Raw genomic sequence first — 26,391 nt, 5'->3', positions numbered from 1 at the left:
TCTTCTGTCCCCTCACTATTCTATGCTGGATTCGCCATTTCCTGAACCTAGAATAATATTTCTTGTTCTTGACTAAATCCTTCATTTCTCTGAAGCACAGATTCTTTGTCAGTACATCTCAAAAACATAAAACAAAAAGAAAAAAGGCAATGGTTCAGTATCTATAGTATGAAAGCATTTATGTAAACTTTAAAAATGCACAATGCAATACTACATATTGGTTTTGGATTCTCTTGTCACATTAAATTATCAAAGGACACTGTCCTCAGAAGATCAAGTTTATAGCACATTTAAAAAATGGTGCGGGGAGGGGAGAGCGGATGGCAAAAATATACTAAGGTTTCAGAAAATGGGAATAGAAAAATAAATAAATAGATAACAGAAGAAAGAAATGCAGAAAAATATATCAATGACATAGTGCTGTGATTCACAATTTACTAAAGACCTTACATACATTTACAAGTGCCTAGGCACTTTTACTATTAACAGAGAATGTGTTAAAAATGTCAACAATGACTGAGCTGCAATGGACATAAGCAAAAGCTTCTAAAGACTTAAAGTATCTCCCCTCTAATACATCTGCTACCAATTACTATATGACACACTGTAACTGATTTATTGCCACATAACCACTAACTTTATTTTCTATAGGGAAATCTCAGAGAAAATTCTGTAAGTGACAAAGAAGAGTTTTAAGAAGAGTCTCTTTACTATCTGTCTATTGATCACAGCGTATTCTGTTTATATGACTGACTCACTACACTGTAGGGCACTTGTGAGCAGTGATCTGATTTCACGCGTCTTGATTTTCTCCAACACCAGCACAAAGTCTGCCACAACAGGTACTTACTGGGCACTCAATAAGGCTGTACTGACTTAAAAATACAGTTATTTGTTTCACACACAGGCACAAAACTTACACAGCCAGAATTATCTAAGCAAAAAGAAATATAGGGTGGAAGGAGGGACATGACAAAGAAAGTAGAGCAATTTATGCTCTTACTTCAAGAATAGTATTCTTTTTATGGAATACCATTTAACTGATTCAGAATGAAGCTCTATAAATTCTTAATTTAGAGAGAAGCTCTGTACCTTAAATCTACTTACAATATATATTCCTTCACTTCACTTCTCTGAAACCAACGGATAAACAAGAGAGAGAGCAATCATTACTAGGTACTCTGCAAGACACTCCACACATCTATCTCTTTTAGTTTTCCAACCAGGTCTTTAATGTATATTACACACATTTTATTTATTTATTTTGTGTGTGTGTGTATTTTTCTGAAGCTGGAAACGGGGAGAGACAGTCAGACAGACTCCCGCATGCACCCGACCTGGATCCACCCGGCACGCCCACCAGGGGCGATGCTCTGCCCACCAGGGGGCGATGCTCTGCCCCTCCGGGGCGTCGCTCTGTTGCCACCAGAACCACTCTAGCGCCTGGGGCAGAGGCCAAGGAGCCATCCCCAGCGCCCGGGCCATCTTTGCTCCAATGGAGCCTTGGCTGCGGGAGGGGAAGAGAGAGACAGAGAGGAAGGAGAGGGGTGAGGGTGGAGAAGCAAATGGGAGCTTCTCCTATGTGCCCTGGCTGGGAATCGAACCCGGGTCCCCCGCACGCCAGGCCGACGCTCTACCGCTGAGCCAACCGGCCAGGGCCTACACACATTTTACATATTAGAAAAACTGAGTTTCAAAAAATTACATAACTTGTTGAAGAATAAAGTGAAAGAAAGTGGCAGTCAGGGTTAAAATTCACATTTGCAACCATCTGAAAAATACAGTAATATTCTTACTATCAGTACATTAATTATTCCATATATAATTCACACATATTAAATGACGGAAGTGGGAATTTTCCCTGCTGCTTTTGATGCTGGATACACTAAGAACACACAAAACTGAACCATGAGAATCTTGGAAAGTCAGATAGGTACAAAACCAACATAAAATCATGTCTAGATACTCAATGGTCATGGGGGTTAAATAAATTTTTTTTTAATTAAGTGAGAGGCAGGGAAGCAGACAGACTATGCACGTGCCCCAACCGAGATCCACCCACCAAGCGCCCTAGGGGGACGATGCTCTGCCATCTAGGGCTACTGATCCATTGCTTGGCAACTGAGCTATTTTATAGCTCCTGAGGCCAGGCCATGGAGCCATCCTCACTGGCGGGGGCCAACTTGCTCAAACCATTTGAACCATGGCTGCAGGAGGAGAAGAGAGAGAGAGAAGCAGCAGGGGTGGAGAAGCAGATGGTTGCTTTTCTTGTGTGCCCTGACCGGAAATTGAACCCAGGATTTCCACATGCCAGGCATAGGCTCTACCATTGAGCCAACAGATCAGGGCCAAATTAAGTTTTAATATACAATGAGAAACTATGCAGCCTTATACAATGTTTGTGTACAGAGAGATGTCTTTAATCTTTCATAGAAAAACTGAAGATGTAGAAATTTCCAAGGTATAATCTCACTTTTCCCACTTAAAATAAGAGGTGATAAAAAAAGCAGCAAGAGCTAATTAGAGAAATATTCTCCATAGGTTCTCTCCATGGAAGATTTAGGAGGAGAATGGCTTTTATTTTTTGCAGCATACATTTCTGTATTATATACATTCTTAAGAGGATACATGAATTTTGATAGCATAAAAATAAAAAATGCAGCCTGACCAGGCCGTGGCGCAGAGGATAAAGCGTTGGACTGGGATATGGATAACCCAGGTTTGAAACCCTAGGTCGCTGGCTTGAATCTAAAGGTGCTGACTCGAAGCCCAAGGTCACTGGCTTAACCAAGGGGTAACTCACTCTGCTGGAGCCTCCACCCCCCGCCCAGGTCAAGGCACATGAGAAGGCAATCAATGAACAACTAAGGTGCCACAACAAAGAACTGATCCTTCTCATCTTTCTCCCTTCCTATCTGTCTGGACCTATCTGTCCCTCTCTCTGACTCTCTCTCTGTCAAAAAAAAAAAAAAAAAAGAAATGCATTAAAAATTCTCTCTCTAGAGTAGGGGTCTCAAACTCACGGCCCGCAGTAAACTGCATGTACGATTGTGCTTGTTGTACTGATTTTTTTTTGTTTTCAACTGCAGTGAGAAAAGTGTTGCGTAACAGTTGCCTTTTGTAGACCTAGTGCAGCCCGCCAAACGGCTGTGATCTTGCTCTGCAGCCCACATGCTGAGTTGAGTTTGAGACCCCTGCTCTAGAGCCAGTGTTTTAGAAGTTATATTTAAAACTATTTTATATTTGATGTCAATAGTAAGGGTATACGGGGCTTAAAATTTATACCAACAAATTCAGGAAAAATCTTTTTTTTCCCCCTTAAATCTTAGGTGATGAAAGTTAATTATCCCTTTTACCTGTGACTTCACCCCAAAATCTAGAAGCTTTCCATCACTATGTTTTCAACATACAGTATTCCAGTTTTGTTCTAAAGGGAAATTTTTTTATTTTTTAGTCTAACATTTACTACTAAAAGCTTGCTTTTGTAAGATGTAATTATTTATATGTGTGTACATATAAACTATAAATATAATTAAACATGGCTCTCAATTTTTTAAAAATCATTATGTCTAATAGTCTATATGTTAAACCAAATCATTTAAAAAACAGCTTCCATATTAATCAAAGTTGTTCATGAAGATCAAAGCCTCACTTATAATGCTGTAAACAGCACCTTTGGAATTGGGCAGTGCAGTTTATACAACAGTACCCATGAACTCTGCCAACATACACACAAAGACATTCATCACAGCTTTGCATCTAATGGTACAAATTTCACAACAGTGTCAGTTTTCACCAATAAGAAATGGTCAAGTAAACTATGGTATATCCACACAGTGGAGTATTACAAAGCCACCAAAGATAACGCTGTAGATGTCACTGATATGAAAAGCCACTGATGCCATATTGAGTAAAATAAGACACTAACAGTATTTAACCCTAATTTTGGATTGAAAAATGTATATAAATAGGAAAAACCTAAAAGGTTATAACAAAATATTAACAGTTCTCTCAACATGGTGAGATAACTAACTAAAAAAAAAATACCTGTCTAGATTTTAAAAGTTTATATTACAAACATAAAATAGCCTAATATTGATTTTTTTTTAAAAATTACAACTTCGGGAATAAAATGAAATAAAAAGAGTTCCCATATTATAGGATTTTTCTGTTTTTGTTTTTCAAATCATTTGATTTGTGTGAGAAACCCTCTCCTTTCGCCCACCCACTCCCAAGGAGGGACACTTCAGCAGCATAAACTACAGAATCGAAGTACTTTTCACTTTTCGTTTTTTATCAGGTATTTTTCAAACTGTGCTAACAATGTGGGTAGTCTCTTGTTAGACTGTGAATACTAGTTGTTACTAAAACGCTGTTATTGACAAAAATACACAATTGAGAGATCAAGCAACCCATTTAAGGCCCCCTGAAAGAACACTATTCCACGAAGATCAGACTGGGGTTTCTTGCCCTGGGTAGTTTTACTTCATAAATGGATTAACTCTTGGTTAACTAGAAAATACTGGAACGACTAATTTTTCAGTAATGATTTTTTTAAGCCATCTACTATTGAGTATGCTCTAAAATACCCTTCTCTTTGCAGCCTACCACTGCCGGCTTTTCATGACCACAGAGTCCCAAACTCCTGGATGTCTATAGAGGAGGCTCTTTTCTTCATTATCTTTTACTGGTTTCCAGGAAAAGCGTCGGTAGGAGGCAGCAGGGGCTGGCTGTGGCAACAGCGGCAGCTCTCCTCGGCACAGCAGTTAGCTACTGGCTTCATTCTTCTGTCATTATATAAGCAAGATGACACTGTTCTCTAATCCAGCCAAAGCTGATAAGTACCATCAACCTGTCACTTCCAACATTTCAAATTCTAACATCACAGCATCAAAGAGTTTTTACATTTCGATTTCTTTTGCTGGCAGCAGCCGGTAGCCTCTCATTCTCCCACGGTGTTCTAATGCTGCATTTGCACACCGGGGTTACTCCCAGACTGAATAGCAGGTCATCCCCTGCTCACTGAGCTCATCTGTGGCCCATGTGCTAGGCAATTTAGATCCAATCAGCCCTTATTTAGCTCAAGAGTAATGAGCAGCATAGTGACACAGACTTAAGCCTGACCCTCAGGACACTGCTCATCAAGCAGTAAAACTGTGACAAAATCATTCATCTTCCACCCGCTGGCAAGAAATAATACTCGCACTCACTGTATTACTTTTCAAGATAAAAAAAAAGTCCTGAATTTTCATGATGTGAGACATTAATTTGCAGAAAGCTGAATTCCCTTAAACCCCCCTGTTGCTATGAGCTCACCAGGGGGAAATAGGCCTTAGGAGACTGAAATGGAATAAAGAAAATTGCTCCAGCTTTCTTTTCATTTTAAATAAGCCTTAAATCTGACAAGCGATATCCTAAAGAGAGAAAAATATATATCTTGTAAGGTAAAGAAGAAACAATTGAAATTAAGAGTTCCAAATGCTAGTATCACTCTTTAAATTTGCTCTCAATTTTGTTAAAATATGAATAAAATTTGAATCAGAGTGATTACTCACCCTACTCCACAAGGTACATAGGGAAAAGTAAGGAATTGTTCCTTATAGACCATATGGTAGGTAGCAAAAGTAAATTCTTAACATAAAACAGAAATGTACTCTGATGATTTCTTAAAAACACATCTCAGAGAAAATAACTTTAGGGTAATTACTAGAAGATGGTGAGGATAGCTAGGAATATTTTTAAACTACAATGAATCTTTTTTTCACAATTTATAGTGCCTTCTGAGGTCTTATTAACCCAAAAATAATTAATGAGATAATTAAGAGATCGGTTTCCTTGCCTCGCTGACATATCACATCATTAAAAAACATATCTAGTAGCTTTTGTACTACACTTATTGAACATAAAAGCTTAAATTATTACTTGCTTCTTCTATTTCCCTTCTAATATAAGCAAAGCCACAATAGCAACTTATCTCACTGAGTTTCTTTAGACTAGGACTAGGTCGCACTTACTGAAATCACAATTTCAACTGTTTTTTCCCCTTCCAGTTAGAAAAGAGTTAACTTTAGCAATCCTGTCACAAATGGGATTTACCAGTCTTCAATATATTTATTATGACACATCGTTGGTTTAAGAAGCACCAGCACTGTGTGGTGTCATGAAAGAGCACAGTAGCAATGCCTTCTTACAAACTCATTGCTGAATTTCATCCAAAGCTTCAAAGATCTGGGTGGTCTCAATGCCTATTGTGAACCATGGGGTTCAGACAAGGAACCATAGTGACATAAATAAGATTGGGAAAAGAAGCTTCGCTTCAACCCTACATCTTTTGATTTATTCCCATTTGCTAAAGAGAAATATTCCAGTACAGAAAATAATCATGGCACTTCTATTCCCTGAGCCTCTGAGCTGATCCACTTTCAAAGAAATGACATGTTTCCTTTTACAGAACGTATTTCTTTACTTCCTTGTCCATTCATCCCAGTATTCTTCACCTTGATTTCTATTTCACAGTGTTCTTCCTCCACCCTTACCTTCCCTCTTTTTCCTAATATAAGAGGTGGATTTCCTGTTTCAACTCAGAAAAACAAACAGATTTTCAGTAGTTTTGAGAACAGCTATGAATTGGAAGTCATAAAGCTCTAGGTACCTACTTCTTGAAATAACACTAATCGTCAAAAGAACATCTAATATAAAGCAACAGTTATCTCACTAATTTTGTAATTACTGGGAACTAAGGTTTTAAATATCAGAGCTCACTTAGATTATAACTGGAGATAACAAGACTAGAGGCATGGCAAATACAAAAAATGGAGAACTGAGAAAGGTAGAGGAGACAAAAATGTCTATGGAAACTTGGTACCTTTTCTTTGCACCCAAGATTCTAAATTTCACACAGAGGTGCCTTGCCACAAGTCTGTTTTCTTACATTGCACGACAGTCATTTCAGAAGCCCTTCCTAATGAAGTAATCTTCCATTCTGGCGAACTGTCTTAAATTATTTTATTATTTCCTCAACTCCATTACTTCAGTTTTCTCTTCCAAATATCTTGCTTCTAACACAATCCAAATACAGGTGATCTCTATTTTTAGATTCAAAGTGTTCCTGTCAATGAAACTCTCAAAAACAAGGTGAAAAGATCAAAGGCCAACTTATTCCACGTGTTTTCATATTTCAATGAGACGGTCTGCTGATAACTACTGAATTGGCCAAATAAAATAATGGTCCAGAAAATTTCAACTGGATGCGAGTTTCAATAACACCAAAAATTTTCAATTAATTGAGAAAAATGGATTCCTGGCATCTCTCTAGATGTCCCTTCTGCCTAGTGGTCCTTAGGAGGCAATAAACATGGGGGTGAAATTCAGATTATGCACTAAATCTATAGCCTGGCTTCATAGATACAGTTGTGTACTTTCATGTGGATATTGGCTAGAATTTTTGGATAAGCAGATAAAATTTAAGTACAAGTATAAATTATTATCAAATAATGCTGAGTAATGGAAACAATAAAATATCTTTGAAATGGTGAAGAGGTAATGATTTGAATAAACACTTACCTTTCTCTTTCTCAATATATCTTTCACATACTAAACACATGAGTACATACTAGATATACTGCATTTAACTGGTTTACTGATGTACCCTAAATGCCAATAATGCCTGCTATCACAGTAGGCACTCATAAATACTAATTGGATTTGTTAAATTGTAATATTTTTAATCAATATGTACTTTTGATAAAAAAGATAATTGCAATACAACACAGAAAACAATAAAGGACATTAGAGAGAAAGTGTTAAGGAAATTCAAAGGGAAAAGAGTCTGTTCAAAACCAGACACATGGACAAGCACACATTTCATGAAAAGTTTAGAATAAAGAATAATATTGTCTCCATAAAAATAAAGAAAACAAACATGCATTGAGAGGTAATGAATGGTCCATGTTCCAGACAGGTGCAGGCTCTAGTCAGTGCTGTCCAGGAGCTTTGCTATCCACCTCAGTAGCCACTAATTACACACAGCTAATGAGGAACTCATATGTAACTACAGTAAAGGAGGAGTTGAAGTTTTCATTTTATATTCATTAACTTAAATTCTCACACGTAGCTTTTGTGTACTAACAACAGAGATCTATAGAAGATGTTCACAGAAATCCTGCAGGGTGAGTATTTACAAAGCTGAAGCTTAGAAAAGGTTAAGTAACCTTCCAAGATTATGTATTACGTAGAGGAGGGGTGATCTGAATTCTGATTTACTGACCCTAAAGCTCCTGCTTTTTATATGCCGGAACAGTAGTGACTCTCAGACATCGCTAGGGGTTCCTTGGGAAGCAGAAGCCAAAGCACAACTTGCTGCTGCGAAATTGTGTACTAGTGCCTGGAAGTCTGGCTTCTCCCATAAATGATGCTGTCTGATTCCATCTCTAGCATGAATCGTGTTACTACTACTCCCTCTGAAACCACCTTTCCCCAAATCCCTCTAAATAAGTCCTTTGTTCTGATTTTTTTCCCTTTTTCTATAGTCTGCTACACCCCCTTTGTGCCTACCATGACCAGCACTGACCATTTCTGACTGCTTATCTTGACAGATACTTTCATATCCTAGATCTAACCTTTTTCTAATCATTGGTTATCATGTAATTTAGCTTATACAGCCCTCAGATCTAGCCTGGAGTCTCAAATGGCTATGACAGGAAAATACAGACAAAAGAGAGACTTTGCAATTTCTTGAGAACTAGTAGTTTCATTTAACTAAAGTAAAGGGAATCATAAGAAAAAGTTGCATACATAGGTAAAGTCAGACTGTGGATGACTCTGAAGATCATGATAAGGAATTTGAAATTTTCTGTCCATCCAGATGGCATTAAAGGTGTTAAAACACAGAATAATAAATGTTGACTTGTGGTGGTGAGAATAAAGAAGGGATGTTGAAGAAGATCCTTCAATGAAGACATTAAAAACAATTTTTGGCCTGGCCAGTTGGCTCGGCTTCAGAGCAGCAGCCATGTATGTACCTCCCCGGTTCGATTCCCAGTCAGGGCACACAGGAGAAGCAACCATCTGCTTTTTACCCCTCCCCCTCTCATTTCTCTATCTCTCTTTCCCCCTTCACAGCCATGGCTCAGGTAAAGCAAGCTGGCCCCCAGCAACTGAGGATGGCTCCATGGCCTCACCTCAGGCGCTAAAAATAGCTTGGTTGCCTAGCAACAAAGTAGTAGTTCCAAATGGGCAGAGCATTGTCCATAGGGGGCTTGCAGGGAAGATCCTGGTTGGAGTGCATGAGGAAGTCTGTCACGCTGCCTTCCCAATTCTCACTTAAGAAAAAAAAAATCTCTCAAATGGATAGAGAAAGAAAGGACACACATACATGTCACATTTCTATCTTACAAATTATTTTTTTTTTCTACAGCAGTTCCTTACCATTTATGTAAAACAGAATCACAATCTCCAACAGTTTCTGTTCATGTTACCCATAATCCTGACTGTGTTTTTAAAAAATCTGATTGATTTACACATCAAAAAGCATTTACTGAATGATCTTTATGCTAAGGATACTATATTAGGAATGGGTTAAAAAACATCCAAGATAAGTCCACACATGTCCACTGACGTTAGCAGGCATAAAGTGTCGTACAAATAAATAATGATGAGTTCGTTTTAAACATAGTAATTACAATAATAGCGGCATCTAACATTTATTGAACAGTCAATACTGCACTGGGCACTGTGCTAACCACTTTATATTCACTATTGCATTTAACTCTCAAAATAACCTAGTGAAGGATATGCTCTTATCCTCATTTTACCAATAAAACTGAGCTCTAGACACTTAAGTTTTCTGTTACAATATTTCAAAAGAATGGCCTTGTACTTATGTAAGAGATTTTATATCTGTGTAACAGATCTATTTGGAGACTAAATAAGTAACCCCAAGATTAATTACTCTACATAAAATATTAAGTTGATAACCTATGGTTTAGCAAAATACAAAATAAAAAACTGCACTAGAATTCCTAAGGGTGAGTAGATTATATTATTACATGGATTTATAAATATGTAATACAAAAGGGTGATAGTAAACACTCTGCAAAATTCAAGCCTGGTAAATAACATCAAAATACTTATCGCGTATATATAAAATCTCAGTTGAAAGATATATAAAATATTTAATGATAAAAGAAACCTTTCCATTTTATATACTCCCCAAATACTAGCATTTATACTATGTATATTTCGTTAAAATGCTTATTCTTTCTCTGAAACAACCAAAACTGGTAGATGGATCACTCTTTGTAAGTAGTGTAACTGTTTGATTTTTCAAATACATTTTTCCATGCAGCAGACTCATGTGCTCCCTACCCCAAATTATTCAAACACTGCCCCATAATTTGTATGCAATCAAAATCTGCATCAAATACATTAGTGACATCATTATAGATGACGATGAAACTGAGATGAGCAGATTACTTTGGGCAATCTGGAGTATACTAAGCAAACCGCAGGCAAATAACTCAAAATTCAATTATTTTAAAAATCATATCCTGTTTGAAATTTGTTCTTATAGTAAACTCTTATTCAATTATTAAAAGCTGCAACCCATTCACACTAACCGTCCACCCAATAACAAAAGCAGGGAAAGGCATGCAAGCTGTCAAGAATATCCTGTTTTTTCCTGGAAAATCATGTAAATTATTTGGCATACAGCAGACCCTCATGAGACTACTTCCTTCTGTATTACCTCCTTCCCTATTGAGACACCGCCCACTTCTCTCACTAAACATGTAAAAAAATTTTGTTTAGAATAAATGATACCATACAATAAAGGTTAAAAAAACTAAAACTGTAGAGCATGGAAAATATTTGAGAGAAATAATTGACAGTTCTTGTGCGTGCATACTCACACATACATACCCAACCCAAATGTCAAAACAAATATGTAACAAATAGATGACCTTCTAGGCTCAAGGGAAAAGAAGAAAAAGTATTTAAAAATACATGTATTTTCAAAATGTATTTTGAAGCCAATAAAAAAGGTTTTAATATTTTAAGAAGTTGTATCAAAAAATATAATCCCTTTTGAACTATTTCTTAGGCTCAACATTTAACATTTTAGGCAAGTTTTCAACTGCCTTTAGACTTCTTTGAAACTAGACTTGTTTAATACAAAATAGGATGTCAGTTGATCAATATCCATTTGGCTTAAATTAATAAGTCCACAACCTCCCTTAAGTGGTAGAACAAACAGGTACAAAGCCTGAAAATTTATTGTTTCTTTTTAAACTCCAAATGGTATTTGCAGATGCCAAAAGGCATTTTGAAATCACTCACCCTTACTTCAGTAAAAATGAAAAAGGGGGATGGCGAGGAGGGAGAATCTCACTAGACTTTGTATGTCAAGTTTTTGCCCAAAGCTAATTTTCATAGCTGTGTTATAAAACTCTGAAAATGGAGGTTTATAATGGAAATGCTGACAGACCCTTAACTATAGCAGCATGAATGGATATAATTAAAGAAAAGCTTTTGGCTACACCTAACTCCACAAATGAAAGACTGGCATTTTTACATTAACCTCAAATAACGGCAAGCGAGAACTAGAAATGTGATTCCAGAAAGGTAATGCGAAATGTTAAAGATGACTGCTAAAACTATTTGACATTCGAAGTTTTACACGAGGAGGCATTTAGTTAACATAACCAAGTCAGTATTGTCATAATGCTACTTAATCAGCAATAAAGAATGCTCTGGTGAGCCATCAGCTTCAGTTAGCAGAAAGTGGCATATGAAGTTATTATTTCTTAACAGCCTAGAGGGAGCTGCTTCTCCCTTAATCAGTGATCTTAGTTCCTGCCTACCTATAATTCCTCTGTCATACAGTTATAAAACTATTACCCAGTTCAACACACACACTCATGCATCTTGCACACATTATTTATGCAAGGAATGGTACCTTATTCCCACCTGAATTTCAAAACAGAAGAGATTGCTAAGGTAAAGTATTTCATACTTTCCTTTGTCAGGGATGCAGCTAGGAATAAATATCATCAATCTATGTAACCCATCTTTTCTATCCAAACCAAACTTCAAAGAATTTAGCTGTGTTCTTAAAAAAAAAAAAAGTGCCTATGCTTTACAACTATCCAAAATGTTTTCACACTTTCTAATATTATATAATACCATTATATAATTATATTTACCCAAAGACTCTTATGGAAAGATCTCCAATGAAGCTCCAGATTTAAGGTCAGGAAATTAGGTATCTATGATCAAACACCTACCGGAATTCTTCTCGTGTTTCCCCTCTTTGCTTCCCTTCCCTTCTTTTTCTTCTTTTAAGAAATAATCCTGAATGATCTCTGGGGCTTTACCCCAAAAGATTCCAAACTAAAAGGAAGTCTTCCTTGACAAAATCTGCCTTGGAAGTGCTAAAAATTGATGGAATAAAATTAAAACTGTGTAAGTCACAGCCCCTCTTATAATTAGTCTCACTGAGGAACTGTGTGCAAATTGCTACACAAGCTTCAGAAATGATTGACAGCGCCCAAACTATGACAGCATTAATAAAGACACTGGCCTCATACAACCATCTGTTAAAACTGATTTATAACTCTGGCAATTAAAGTTATACAAGAGTTTATATTCACTTAGAGAAACTGATTTCAGTCATAGCTGAACAGTTTAAAAACCAAAAATAAAACATTGTGCAAGGAATTAAATGTTATCAACATAAATATTCTTTTTTCATAGGTCAGTCCCAAGATCAACATCATACTCTTTGCCCCATTCCAGATGATAGCAAACTATAAATTAAAGCCAGTTCTAGTTAAAAGTACTCCTAATCAATGTAAACTTAGTCTCACCTTCCATAACTGACAGTCTTCATTATGCCCCCTTGATTCTCCCTCAGCTATTCTGAATAGTGATCCACACGGATTAACAGAGGCTTTACAGTTTCCAAGGTACTTGCAAGCAGTATTTCCCAATACTCCTGAAGTAACTTTAACTTTGGCTTTCATGCTAAAGGACTTCTACTAAATTGAATTTAAAGAGTAAATATTTGTTTTTATTACAAGAAGTAGAAGTTAGATGGCTGCAATAATGCTAACAAAGATAAATTATAATAAATAAAATGTGCTTTACTTGTCTCCACATCCCTCTGTGATTAATTTCTTGTTTTTAATTCAGTGAGAGGAGGGGAGACAGTCTCCCATATGTGCCCTGACCAGGATCCACCAAGAAAGCCCACTAGGGGGCAATACTCTGCCCATCTGCGGTGTTACTCATTGCTCACAGCAGAGCTATTTTTAGTGTCTGAGGTGGAGGCCATAAAGCCATCCTCAGCATCCAGGGTCAACTTGCTCCAATCGAGCCATGGCTGCAGAAGAGGGAGGGAGGGGGGGGGAGAGAGAGAGAGAGAGAGAGAGAGAGAGAAGAGGGGGAAGGGTAGAGAAGCAGATGGGCGCTTCTCCTGTGTGCCCTGACTGGAAATCGATCCCAGGACATCCACACACTGGGCTGATGCTCTACCACTGAGCCTACCAGCCAGGGCCTGTGATTAATTTTTAATGACATTCAAAACAAAATGTAATTAGCAAAGTAATCAAAGTTCCCAATAAGCAAATCATCCTTTTAGAGGCAAAAATACTCAGAAGTATAAAGAGTGAGGAAAAAAAGAGATTTACAGTTGTTCGTGTGGAAAATAATACAATAATTAATAAATAATAATTCAATAAACTACTTTCTTTGTATTTCCATTCTGAAAGACTCTCCAACTTTTGCCTCATTCTCTTATTCACAAGTTGTGATTAACATTTTTAACAGACTTCTGTATATATACTATCTTAGAATGCATGTTTTCTAAATATATTGCATACACTAACCTAAAAATGAGAAAGACAACCTTCTTATACACTATTAGGAAGAATGAAAACTGGTGCAAAAAATTATTTTTGTAGGAAATCTGATAACACTCATCCACATTTAAAATTCACATATACCAATCCGTTCTTAGAAATTAATCTACAGATATAGTTCCCCAAGTACACAGAGAATGCATGTATAAAGATGTTAAACAAAACTGTGTATAGCAACAAAACTGTCAACAATAGCTAAGATGACTAAAAGGGACTTACCCATTTTCAGTGGAAAAGGCAGAAAGACACACAGATTCTGGTACCTGCTTCCATGACTGCCTCTCCCAGTGCCCATCCTCCCCGCCCTCCCTTTCTATTCCTTTGCCTTGTATCTTTTGGGAGCCATAGCTCCTCATCATCAGGACAGTTTAGACCAGTAAGCTCTTTATCCTACTTGTTTTGTATAGTCAGAAAAATATAAATACACCAAAATGGTACCAGAAACACGGAAATTTTATTTTTTCCAGGAAGCACAGGGAAATACCACTTATTTTTCAATTATACAAACAAAATGAGTGTGACACGGGGGAAAGGATAATATCTGCTAATAAACTACTAGACTAAAAACAAACAGTCCATGGAAAAGATTCAGAATTAGTTAAAGCTTCTCCTCATAAAGTTTTTTATTAATTTACTTTCCATCTATCCATCCATCCCAAAATTTGAGAGCTTAGAAGATCTTTGCTTTAATATAGCTGACACTGTGCAACAAGGAGGTGGCTGGTCAAGAACTCAGGCTCACCCTTTAGAACTTACACTGGTGAGTGCAGATAAACAGGAAGCTACATACAACCTAATGAGGAATTAAAAGCTGAGGACTAATCAGTATCAACACACAGACCAACATTAAGTAAATTAGTAATAAATACAATAATAAATGGTAATAAATACATTTCCAAAATTTGGAAATCTTGTCACGTTTACTACCTTTGTAAAACAGGTGCTACTTTTGTAATGTAGTGTTAGGAAGAGGAAAATAGTCTTTGTTAACTTCAAACATAATTTAAAATAAAACCATATTTCTATACATAACTTTTACCTAACTTTTCAGATACTGGCTAACTACACTGAGTAAGTAGCATCTAACTTCCTAAGAACATGCACTTCAAAGGTAAAAGTCACGTAAAAAGGGCCTTCAAGAAAATAAATGTCATTACTGCTGCTCTTACCCATTATGGTTCGGATCTGAGTACATCTGCACATTTGTATAATTTAAGTGGATCGGAAAACAGTAAGTTTTGTATAGGTAATTGGTGTTATAAACAGAAAAATCCTATCTTAATCTCAGAATAAATTGTTTTGGCTGGAAGCATTTCAAGCAGTTGAAGCTACAACTCTGCAGCAAAATATATAAAGAATTTTACTTTTTTAATGGTACCATGTGGCCAAAATCTTATGGGCGATAAATTACCTGTTTCAGTAAAAGGTACTTCAGATCTGACCTGGTCTTGCTTGGAATACCTGAAGCGCACCTCTCGGTGGCAACACCTCTCAGGACAGACAGACAGGGAAAGGGTGGGGGGGAAGGCGCGGTTCTGGGACTGCGCACAGCTGCTCCGAGTTCACTTTAATGGGTTCACACACAGCTTTCTTCTAAAGAACAACGGTTGGAAAGAAGATTGAAAACTAATGATTTATGCTAATATACCAATAAACCGACTCCTCTTCTCTACATTTGGATTTCAGGAGCATGTCAAAAGAAAACTTTCAATATAGAGTCAACGCTGGTGATAATATAAAACAAATTAATAAATTAGCACATTACTGGAAAACATACCTGATTCTGGCCAGAACAGCTTGTAGAAAGTACAATACTGTCCTGAGTTCAGATTCTTGACAAGCTCGCAGAAGCATACTGAATCCATCATTAAGCAGTTTTTCATGGGATGGATGCAAACAATGGCTTGTTTCAAACACTTCTTGAACACCATCAATATAGATGGAAAGAAGTGTCCAGAGGGTCTGTCTTTGTCCCATTTCATCATTCTTAGATACCAAGAACTCCTTTGCTTTTTCCTGGAAAGCACTTGAAAATTTCTCAACCAGAACACCGATGTCCAGATTTTTCCCAGTATACAACAAGAGGAAGGCTGCCTGACCCTTCCAAATGAGAGGTGATGCTTTTAAGGCGGGCCTGAGGAAATTCAAGAGGTCTAAGACACGGCTTGCTACATCTTCTGCCTCTGCAACAACTGCTAACAGTAGAAAAAGGTTGAAAAAGTTCTGTAGACCAACTACAGTTAGTTCTTCCATTCTTTTTGGATGGAATTTAGAGTAAATTCTGTAAAACATAAAAATTGCTTTAATAAAACTATTTCAATCACAAAAATCCATCTTTAAAAATGACATTTCACTCAATATTCATGAGTCTCATTACCGTAAACTTTTAGCTAATTCATTACAATGCTGCCATGTTTTTGTCTACCTAGAAAACAAAATTAAGCCTTGGCCGATTGGCTAAGTGGATACAGCATCGGCCCGGTATATGGATGGTTAGGGTTTGATTCCCAGTCAGGGCACACAAGAAAAGTGACAAACTGCTTCTCTCCCTCTTCCACTCCCACAGCCAATGGCTCAGTTGGTTTAAGCATTGGCCCCGGGTGTTGATAGCTCAGTTGATAAGAGCATCAGCCCGGGGCACTGAGGATGGCTAGGCTGATTCGACCATTAGCCCCACACAGCAGCTAACTGGTGGATCCTGGTTGGGGCGTATGCAGGAGTCTGTCTCACTATCTCCCTTCCTCTTACTTAAAAAAAAAAATTAACACAGTACCCTGACCCTCAAATTTCTCAATGACTGGGCAGATCATTTATTTATAAGTGAATCAAGGAGCAGTGGTTTCCACAAAGGACAGTAGACATGTTCTTTGCACATAGTACATGACTTTCCCTTTTTAGTCCCCCATCAGCTTTCTTTTTAAATTTTTATTGACAAATAAGAGAGAATATATAATCTTTTAAGTACAATTTTGATGAGCTTTACAGACATCTTAACCGAGCAATTTTATAACAATTTTCCTTAAACTGTTTTTGCCCTCTACTTCTCAGAGTTGCTCTTGCTATATGTATACCCAAAGACAATTCAAAGTGCTAAAAAAATTATTTTCACCTACTCACACAAAGAAATTGTTAGTGTTAAAATGTCTAAGACTAGACATTAAAAATCTCTTGTCAATACTACTTAATATAATTTTAACAGTTGACATACTTTTCCATCACTTAAGGGATTAAAATTGAAAATCATTCATGTTGAATCCTATCTACAAATTGTTAAATTTTGTAGCTTCTATAATTAGTTTATTCAAGGTAGAAATAATTAATGGTCATGAGCGGTTAAATGTTTATTTATAAATAATAGAGCCGATAAGCTCCTGAAAATAAAGACCCGTTTAATTATCTTTATAGCCTCCATCACGCCCACTACATTGCTTGGAAAACAGTATTTCCTAATAAATAGGCTTGTTAATGAATGAATTCCAATGATTCCTCTTAGCAATAAAGTTCTGAGAATTAGGTCTTCCATAAAATGAATTAAGATTCAAAAACTAACTAGCAAAACAACAAAGAAAAATACTACTGTTCAAGATACATAATTACTGGGGTATTAACAAAGAAGCTACTACTAAAAAAAGTATATTTTAGATTAAAAAAAAAGTGTATCACTATAACTTTGCAAGAATTATTTGCTGTAGGAATCAAACAGGAATTTCATGTAGTGATTTTTGAGAAGTCCCTACCTAGAATAAGAAGCGTTCTGCTGCATGAACTCTTATCCCATAAGCCGAGCAAGTGGTAGACGGCAGTGTATGCATAAAGACGACTAGAAAAAGGACCAGGAGACGAAGGGTGGAGGACAAGGGAAGACAAAAATCATACCCATGCATGATGCAAAACTCTAAAATAAGAGAATAGATAAAATGTGCTCAAAAGTTTATTTTACCACATAAGAAATTAAAACTGGGCATATTTCCCAAATGTAAACATTAATTATTTGGTTATACTATATTCTGGTTAGTTTTCATTCAAGAATGCAGGGCGTGTGGTACTGCTGGGCTCAAAGAATACAACCTATATCGATCTAATCTATTACTTGCCAATGTATGATTTGGATATGGTTATTTCTATAATTTTTAATAAACAGTATGCAATGAGTTACATAACATTAAAATTAATTCTGGTAAGAAAAACAACAGATCTCTAATATCCTTGCATTTAGTATATTAAATTTTAACCTTTAGGGCTGATGAGATAAATAAAAAATTAAAATCCTTCACAAATTATAAATATTACTTTTCTTCCATACATAAAAAATTGGCAGGCTCAAAAAACTCCATATTTGGCTGTCCTATATTAAGAAATACTTTTTTATTTTTTTTTTTGTATTTTTCTGAAGCTGGAAACGGGGAGAGACAGTCAGACTCCCGCATGCGCCCAACCGGGATCCACCCGGCACGCCCACCAGGGGCGATGTTCTGCCCACCAGGGGGCGATGCTCTGCCCCTCCGGGGCGTCGCTCTGCCGCGACCAAAGCCACTCTAGCGCCTGGGGCAGAGGCCAAGGAGCCATCCCCAGCGCCCGGGCCATCTTTGCTCCAATGGAGCCTTGGCTGCGGGAGGGGAAGAGAGAGACAGAGAGGAAGGAGGGGGGGGGGGTGGAGAAGCAAATGGGCGCTTCTCCTATGTGCCCTGGCCGGGAATCGAACCCGGGTCCCCCGCATGCCAGGCCGACGCTCTACCGCTGAGCCAACCGGCCAGGGCCTTTATTATTTTTTAATTGAATTTACTGGGGTGATACTAGTTAACAAAATCATTCAGATTTCAAGTGCACAATTCTACCACATCTTCTGTACACTATATTGCATGTTCACCCCACCAAGTCTCCATCCAGCACCATTTATCCTCCCAAGAAATACATTTTAAATGTGTGACCCATACAGACCTCCAAGCACAAGGTAACTTAAAAAATACAAATAGTAATCCTTCTTCAAAGACATAAATGAACATTCATGACAGAGAAGAATGGCACACACCTTCCTTTGACTTGTTTCCAAGGATGAGGACCATTGCTCTTCATTGCTTTCTTAACAACTTTTGCCAATATACAAAGGAAAATGGTGTAACTACTTCTGGATTTATACAGGTCGTAATCTTGTTTGTCAAAACAGCAGGTCTCTACCATTTCTAGCATAGACAAGGGTGAGGTAATATTTGTAAGGCCTTTCAAAGGAAGCCAAGAAATACTGAAAGAACTATTCTAAAAGCAAAAAAGAAAACAAGTATTAAGTCTTTGAGTAAATAAAAACAGCTGCAAATCTCTATTAACTCATTAAAAGTTTGACTCGTCTTGATCACAAATATTACACAGCCATTACAATATATTCCCCGGAAATAAAAATTCCATAAAAGCACAGAACATTACGGGGCACTCAAATTCCTGAATTATCCCTCAAAATGTCTGTTTAACCATTGGTTTATCCGAATTAGGATACAGAAAAGACCCACACATTGCATTTGGTTGATATGCCTCTTAAAGCTCTTTTATTCTGTATGTTTCTGAACCTTTGTCATAACATTATTTTTATATCCAGTCATTTATTGTGTAGAACTGTCTATATTCTGGATTTAGCTGCTTGTATCACCCTAGTGTCACTTACTGTATTCTTTGATCCCCTTTTTGGTAAATCGGTAGCTGTATCTAGAGGAATGATCAGCATCAGGTAGAGCTTTTTGTTAAGAATCTTTCATTGGCAAAACTGGGTACTTCATATTGCAATTAATAAAAAAGCCCATAAGTTCTGTTATTGTTTTTGATGTTAAGACTGATCACACTGTCAGTCTGATCTATCCACTTTAGTGATCCCCACCAGCCTTCTATTTAACAGTTTTAGCAGCCACTGATGGTCAATGCCTGGATGCCCTATTTCATCAGATGTGTAAGATAGTGATTTTCTAATTCTATCATCCCTCCTGGGATTGGTTCATCAAAAATTTGGTTACTCTAAAATATAGTTTATATTTTTCCTTTATTTAGTTTTCAAAATGAGGTTTTTTGTTTTTTTTTTCAGAGACAGAGATTCAAAGAGAGAGACAGACAGACAGGAACAGAGAGATGAGAAGCATCAATCATTCGTTTTTCGTTGCGCCTTGCGACACCTTAGTTGTTCATTGATTGCTTTCTCCTATGTGCCTTGACCACGGGCCTTCAGCAGACCGAGTAACCCCTTGCTCGAGCCAGTGACCTTGGGTCCAAGCTGGTGAGCTTTTGCTCAAACCAGATGAGCCCATGCTCAAGCTGGCGACCTCGGGGTCTTGAACCTGGGTCCTCTGCATCCCAGTCCAACGCTCTATCCACTGCGCCACCACCTGGTCAGGCATGAATGAGGTTTTGTTTTTTTTAAAGAATGTTTCTAGGCCTGACCTGTGGTGGCACAGTGGATAAAGCGTCGACCTGGAAATGCTGAGGTCGCCAGTTCAAAACCCTGGGCTTGCCTGGTCAAGCCACATATGGGAGTTGATGCTTCTAGCTCCTCCCCCCTTCTCTCTCTCTGTCTCTCCTCTCTCTCTCCTCTCTAAAAAATGAATAAATTAAAAAAAAAAAAAAAGAATGTTTCTAAAGCATCATAAACTCAAGGAATTTAAACATATTTGATATATTTTGCTCCACACCAGTTACTACAAAGAATATGCTCAAATCTGACTAGTGTTGGGCAATGCAAGCTCCAAGTTGGCTCCTGTGTCCTTTGACAGAATGCCAGCTTACTTTGATACCTTCCCCTGCTTTGTTATGACAAGATACTTATCTAGACTCATCTTATATATATTCTGCCTCAGACTAGATTCAGCAATTTCAACAAACAGCCTGACATTATGCTTCAGAGCAAGGTATTCTTTCTTGTTTTTAACAAGCACCACTGTCTTGGCCAGTTGGCTCAGATATAGAACGCTGGCCTGGCATGTGGACATTCTAGTCACATCCTAGTCAGGGCACAAAGGAAAAGCAACCATCAACCTCTCCACCCTTCCCCTTCCTCCTCTCTCTCTCTCTCTCTCACTTCTCTTCCCACAACCATGGCTCGACTGGTTCAAGCAAGTTGGCCCTGGGCACTGAGGATGGCTCCATGGCCTTGCTTCAGGCACTAAAATAGCTCAGTTGTCAAGCAACGGAGCAGCAGCCCCCGAAGCACAGAGCAATGCCAAATAGGGGGCTTGCTGGGTGAAACTCAGTTGGGGCACATGCAAGAATCTGTCTGCCTCCCCACCTCTCACTTAATTAAAATAAAAGAAATGCGCCATTATGTACAAACCCAATGTAGTAATTTACCTGTAAATTTTCCATTCCCAGATTCTGTCTTAAGTGAGGGGTTCACTATTTATTTACCCAGAAACTTAAACATTCTAATAGGTAATTAAATCCTTTAAGTGTACCTTTAAATTGTGTGTGACAGAGACAAAAAGAGAGACAGAAAGACGGACAGATAGGGACAGATAGGAAGGGATGAAGATGAGAAGCATTAATTCGTTGTTGCAGCTCCATAGTTGTTCACTGACTGCTTTCTCATTTGTGCCTTAATGGGGGGTACAGAGGGGGTTACAGCAGAGCAAGTGACCCCTTGCTCAAGCCAGCAACCTTGGGCTTCAAGCCAGCAACCTCTGGGCTCAAGCCATCAACCATGGGGTCATGTCTATGATCCCACGCTCAAGCCCGATGAGCCTGAGCTCAAGCTGGTGACCTCGTGGTTTTGAACCTGGTTCCTCTGCTCCCAGTCCAACACTCTATCCACTGTGAAACCACCTGGTCAGGCTACCTTTAAACTTTTTATCTTCCAAGATTTATCCTATGCTTTCTAAATCAATTATGCCTATTTAAGGTCTCAATTTGCTTATATTACTACACTGGACTATTACCTTATCTATACCCAATTCATTTACACCATTTTTCAAAAGAACCTCTCAAAGACACACCTAATATGTCACATCCTTGCTCTCGAATGCCTCCTAATTAAATCACAATTCAAATGGATTATCTTAAACCCTTCACAGTCTAGCCCCAGACCACCTTCACTCTATTTTCCTCTCTCCACTGTCATCTCAGACCTATCTCTCGGAACTATGTAACACAGGGGTCCCCAAACGTTTTACACAGGGGCCAGTTCACTGTCCCTCAGACCACTGGAGGGCCGGACTATAAAAAAAAAACGATGAACAAATCCCTATGCACACTGCACATATCTTATTTTAAAGTAAAAAAACAAAACGGGAACAAATACAATGTTTAAAATAAAAAAGAAGTGAATTTAAATCAACTGACCAGTATTTCAATGGGAACTATGGGCCTGCTTTTGGCTAATGAGATGGTCAATGTCCAGTTCCATATTTGTCACTGCTAGCCGTAACAAGTGATATGACACGCTTCCGGAGCTGTAAGGTGCGTCCCATGTCACCGAAAGTAGTACTGTACATGAGTAACGCCACGCTTTGCAGCGCCGCCACATACAGAACTCCAGGAGCACAGGATGCGGATTCTGTGCTCCTCTCACTGACCACCAATGAAAGAGGTGCCCCTTCCAGAAGTGCGGCGGGGGCAGATAAATGGCCTCAGGGGGCCGCATGCGGCCTGTGGGCTGTAGTTTGGGGACCCCCCTGGTATAACATAATAGAAACAGATCATGTTTTTTTCATGTCTTCATACATTTGTCCATACTTTCTTTCTGCTTACTCTTTCTCTTCTGTATTTGGAAAGTCCCATCATTCCCCAAGCCAAGTTAAAAAAGTATGACTTAATAAAGTTTTCCAAAAGTCCATACACCGGGTCAGATACTCCCTTTTCTGATGCTCCAGTCTTATAACTTTTATCCAAAATATATCTGCCCAAATAGCATATAAGTTACTCAAATGCCAAGACTGTGTCTTATTCAGGACAGCATTAACTGTCCAATGTGCTGCAAACAAACATAACTATTAGAAGACACTTATCAATAAAGATATAAAAAAATATCTTCCTGGTATAATTACAGCTAGTCGGCTTACTCCGCCCTTTGGAGAAGAGGGACACCAAATGCTCCTCCACTCCCTCACAAGAATGCTCTACAGACAATGTGTGTGAAAGACAGTATTATTCTTTTTTTTTTTTTTTTTTTACAGAGATAAGGAGAGAGTCAGAAAGAGGGATAGACAGGGACAGACAGACAGGAACGGAGAGATGAGAAGCATCAATCATTAGTTTTTCATTGCGCATTGCGACACATTAGTTGTTCACTGACTGCTCTCTCATATGTGCCTTGACTGCGGGCCTTCAGCAAACCAAGTAACCCCTCGCTGGAGCCAGCGACCTTGAGTCCAAGCTGGTGAGCTTTTGCTCAAACCAGATGAGCCCACACTCAAGCTGGCGACCTCGGGGTCTCGAACCTGGGTCCTCCGCATCCCAGTCCGACGCTCTATCCACTGCGCCACCGCCTGGTCAGGCGACAGTATTATTCTTGAGTTATTCTAATCTACTCTGGAACATTAACTTTTTAAGAAAAATCCAACAATATTTATAATTAAGCCATAAAAACGTTCCTCAAATTATCACGTACAAATTCTTTAAATTCCTGGAAGAAATTCATATTCTATTTACTCACCAGGTTCTTACTATAATACTCCCACAGAATGTTGACAACTGCGATGTTTGGCTCCCAGAGATCACAAAGTGTCAAACAACAGTGAAGATACATTCGTAACTGCTCTTCTAGAAGACCATCCTAAAAATATATACTGAAGTTGTGAGGAAGTAAACAAGCTCTAACAATATGAATATTATCACATGATACTGCACTAAACAACCTGTTTCTAAAAAGAATATGGATATGAATCACCAAATCATACCTATTATCATTCAGATCAGAAAGTCTAAATCAGCGCTTTGCAGACCTTAAATATATTCAGATAATGAAAATTATGTAACTGAACTATTATGTAACTGAACTTGACTTTTAACTTAATTATTTAAAAATTACAATAGATGTTTCATAATTGAATGCTGTAGGAAACCCAGAGACTGGGAAAGAAAAAAAAACCCAAATTAGAAAGAAGTAGCAAAAATGAAGAAGGTCATACTTTTATACTAGGTCCAAGTCTGTATATGAATATAAGAGTTGCTCAATCAGAGGACTGGCAGAGTACATATATTTTAAACTCTTAGAAAGTGCAGCAGGAGAAAGGAGTAAGAATAAAGTAGACACCTTAATTTAATCTAGTCTTCTGTGATGAAATAACCATGCATGTTCCTTAAAAAGTGACATACCAATGAATGCCAATCATTTAACAATTATTTATTTAAAGCTTACTACACACACACACACACACACACACACACACACACACACACACACAAGCATTATCCTAAGGTACCAGGCATAACACAGTGAATAAGTCAGACAAGATACATGCACTAACAAAACTTATACTTTGGGGGGAATGGTAAAAGGGACACTGAAACAAATAGGACAAAATTTAAACTGTTATAACTGCTGTGAAAAACAAAACAAAGCTGAGTAATGTTGCAGAGTAATGCTTAGAGGATGTGGATCATTATTCTATCAGGAGCTATGAATAAAAAAGCCCTTTTGAGGGAATTCACTTGGACTAAACGACTGAATAAAAAAGAGCTAGCCATTTAAAGACCTGAAAGAAAAGTATTTGTGACAGAGAGAACACATGGAAAGTTCCTTAATTAGCAATAAACTTCACATAGTAGGATTAAATCAGAGTCAGGGGCTATATCTCACTTGAGGTCTTGGTAAGAAGTTTTGATTTTCTTTTAAATATGTTGGGAAGCCACTAGAATTTTGAAAGCATAGGAGTAACATGAGGTGATTGTTTCAAAACTGCTGCTCTGGATCATGCATGGAGAATGAATCTAGAGGACTAGAACAGAAGCAGGAAGGCCGATTAGAAGGTTAAACGTGACAGTTGCAATATAACAGACAAGCAGATTAAGAGGTCAAGTCAAGGCAGACATGAGAAGAACTGAAGGTGCATGTTATATAGTAAGCTTTAAATAAGTAACTCTTGAATGACTAGGATTCAGTGGTGTGTCACTTTTTAACAAATATGCATGATTATTCCAACAGAGAAGATTAGATTAGATTGTCATTTACTTTTCCTATATCCTTCTCTGTTGGCCACCTCTAAAGGTTAGGAAGCAATTTTGAAAACTTGTAAGACTGAAAAAGCAGACAACTTTAGAGATATGTTTGGAAAGAGGCAATGGGATTTGTTGATGAGTTATATTAAGGTCTGAAGGAAAGAGAGCAATTAAGAACTCCTAGGTTTTGATTAAGAAGATGGGTTGATGGTACTATTTCTTGAGATGGTAAAGACAAAGGGAGGAAGAGATAGAGAGTGCACAGGGCAACCAAGTGGAAACAGTAAGTAGACAATTTGACATATGGGTCTATGTCTCAAGGGCAAAGTCAGATCTGTTGATATAAATTTGGATGTTACCTTCAAATTGACAGTTTTGAGACCTAAGAGGTTAGACAAGATCAACCAAGGAAAGACTATAGATAGAAAAGACAAAAGGATCCAGAGCTGACAGCTCTCTGCTATTCCAACATTTAGACATCAGGCAAAAGGAGTATATTAGCAAATGCCAGTGACCAGCAAAGTAGAAAAGAAACCAGGCATCACATAAGCCAGAAGTATTTCAGAAAGGGACAGAGGTCAACAGGATTGAATGCTATTAGTAGATTAAAATGTGAGGAACAGATTTGACAATATGGAAGACATCAGTGGCCCCAACAACAGTAGTGTTGAGGACAGGAGACACAGAAGCTTGGCTACAGTAGGCTAAGGAGAACAAAGGAGTTGAGGAAGCAGATACAGTAGTCCCCCCTTAACTTCAGTAGGTATATAGTCTAGGACCAACGGATGCCTAAAACTGTGGATTGTACTGACCCCTATATACACTTTGCTTTTTCCTATACATACATACCTATAATTAATTTTAATTTATAAATTAGACACAAAAGTTTAACAATAACTAATAAAATAGAGCAATCATAATAATATACAAAAATAAAAGTCATGTGAATGTGTACTCTCTCTCTGATAACCAAGATGGCTACTAAGTGACTAAGGAGGTAGCGTATACAGTGTGAATACAATAAACAAAGGAAATATTCCCATCTCCAGCAGGATGGCATGAGAGGTCATCATGCTACTCAGAACAGTGTACAATTTAAAACTTATGAATTGCTTATTTCTGGATTTTTCTGTTTAATATTTTCAGATTGCTGTTGACCACAGGTAACTGAAACTGTGAAAAGCAAGTCCACAATTAAGGGGGAACTACTGTATTCAAGTGGAGATATATCAAAAGCCCTTAAACAGAAGAGAAGATCCAAAGCAGAAAACGGAACTAGCCTCTGACAGAAAAAGTGTCATTTACAATGTAAGAAGAGTACAGCAGATTGAGGGGCTGAGTACGAAGCAGA

At 37.9% G+C, this 26,391-nt stretch overlaps 1 protein-coding gene across 1 annotated transcript in view; it reads right to left on the bottom strand.

The window, feature by feature from the left end:
- MMS22L (MMS22 like, DNA repair protein) overlaps window positions 1–26,391 on the bottom strand; it is a 144,313-nt gene that overhangs the window by 66,011 nt on the left and 51,911 nt on the right. Inside the window, exons 12-14 of the mRNA XM_066358846.1 lie at window positions 23,536–23,655; window positions 18,946–19,169; window positions 15,694–16,197 (exon numbers count right to left, since the gene is read on the bottom strand). Coding sequence (XP_066214943.1) covers window positions 15,694–16,197; window positions 18,946–19,169; window positions 23,536–23,655 — 848 coding nt within the window. The remainder of the gene's footprint in view (window positions 1–15,693; window positions 16,198–18,945; window positions 19,170–23,535; window positions 23,656–26,391) is intronic.

Source organism: Saccopteryx leptura, chromosome 1 (genome assembly GCF_036850995.1).
Source record: "Saccopteryx leptura isolate mSacLep1 chromosome 1, mSacLep1_pri_phased_curated, whole genome shotgun sequence".
In the NCBI taxonomy this organism is placed as follows: Eukaryota; Metazoa; Chordata; class Mammalia; order Chiroptera; family Emballonuridae; genus Saccopteryx; species Saccopteryx leptura.
Note: the sequence above shows the minus strand (reverse complement) of the source record. Positions and strands in the feature narration are given on the sequence as shown.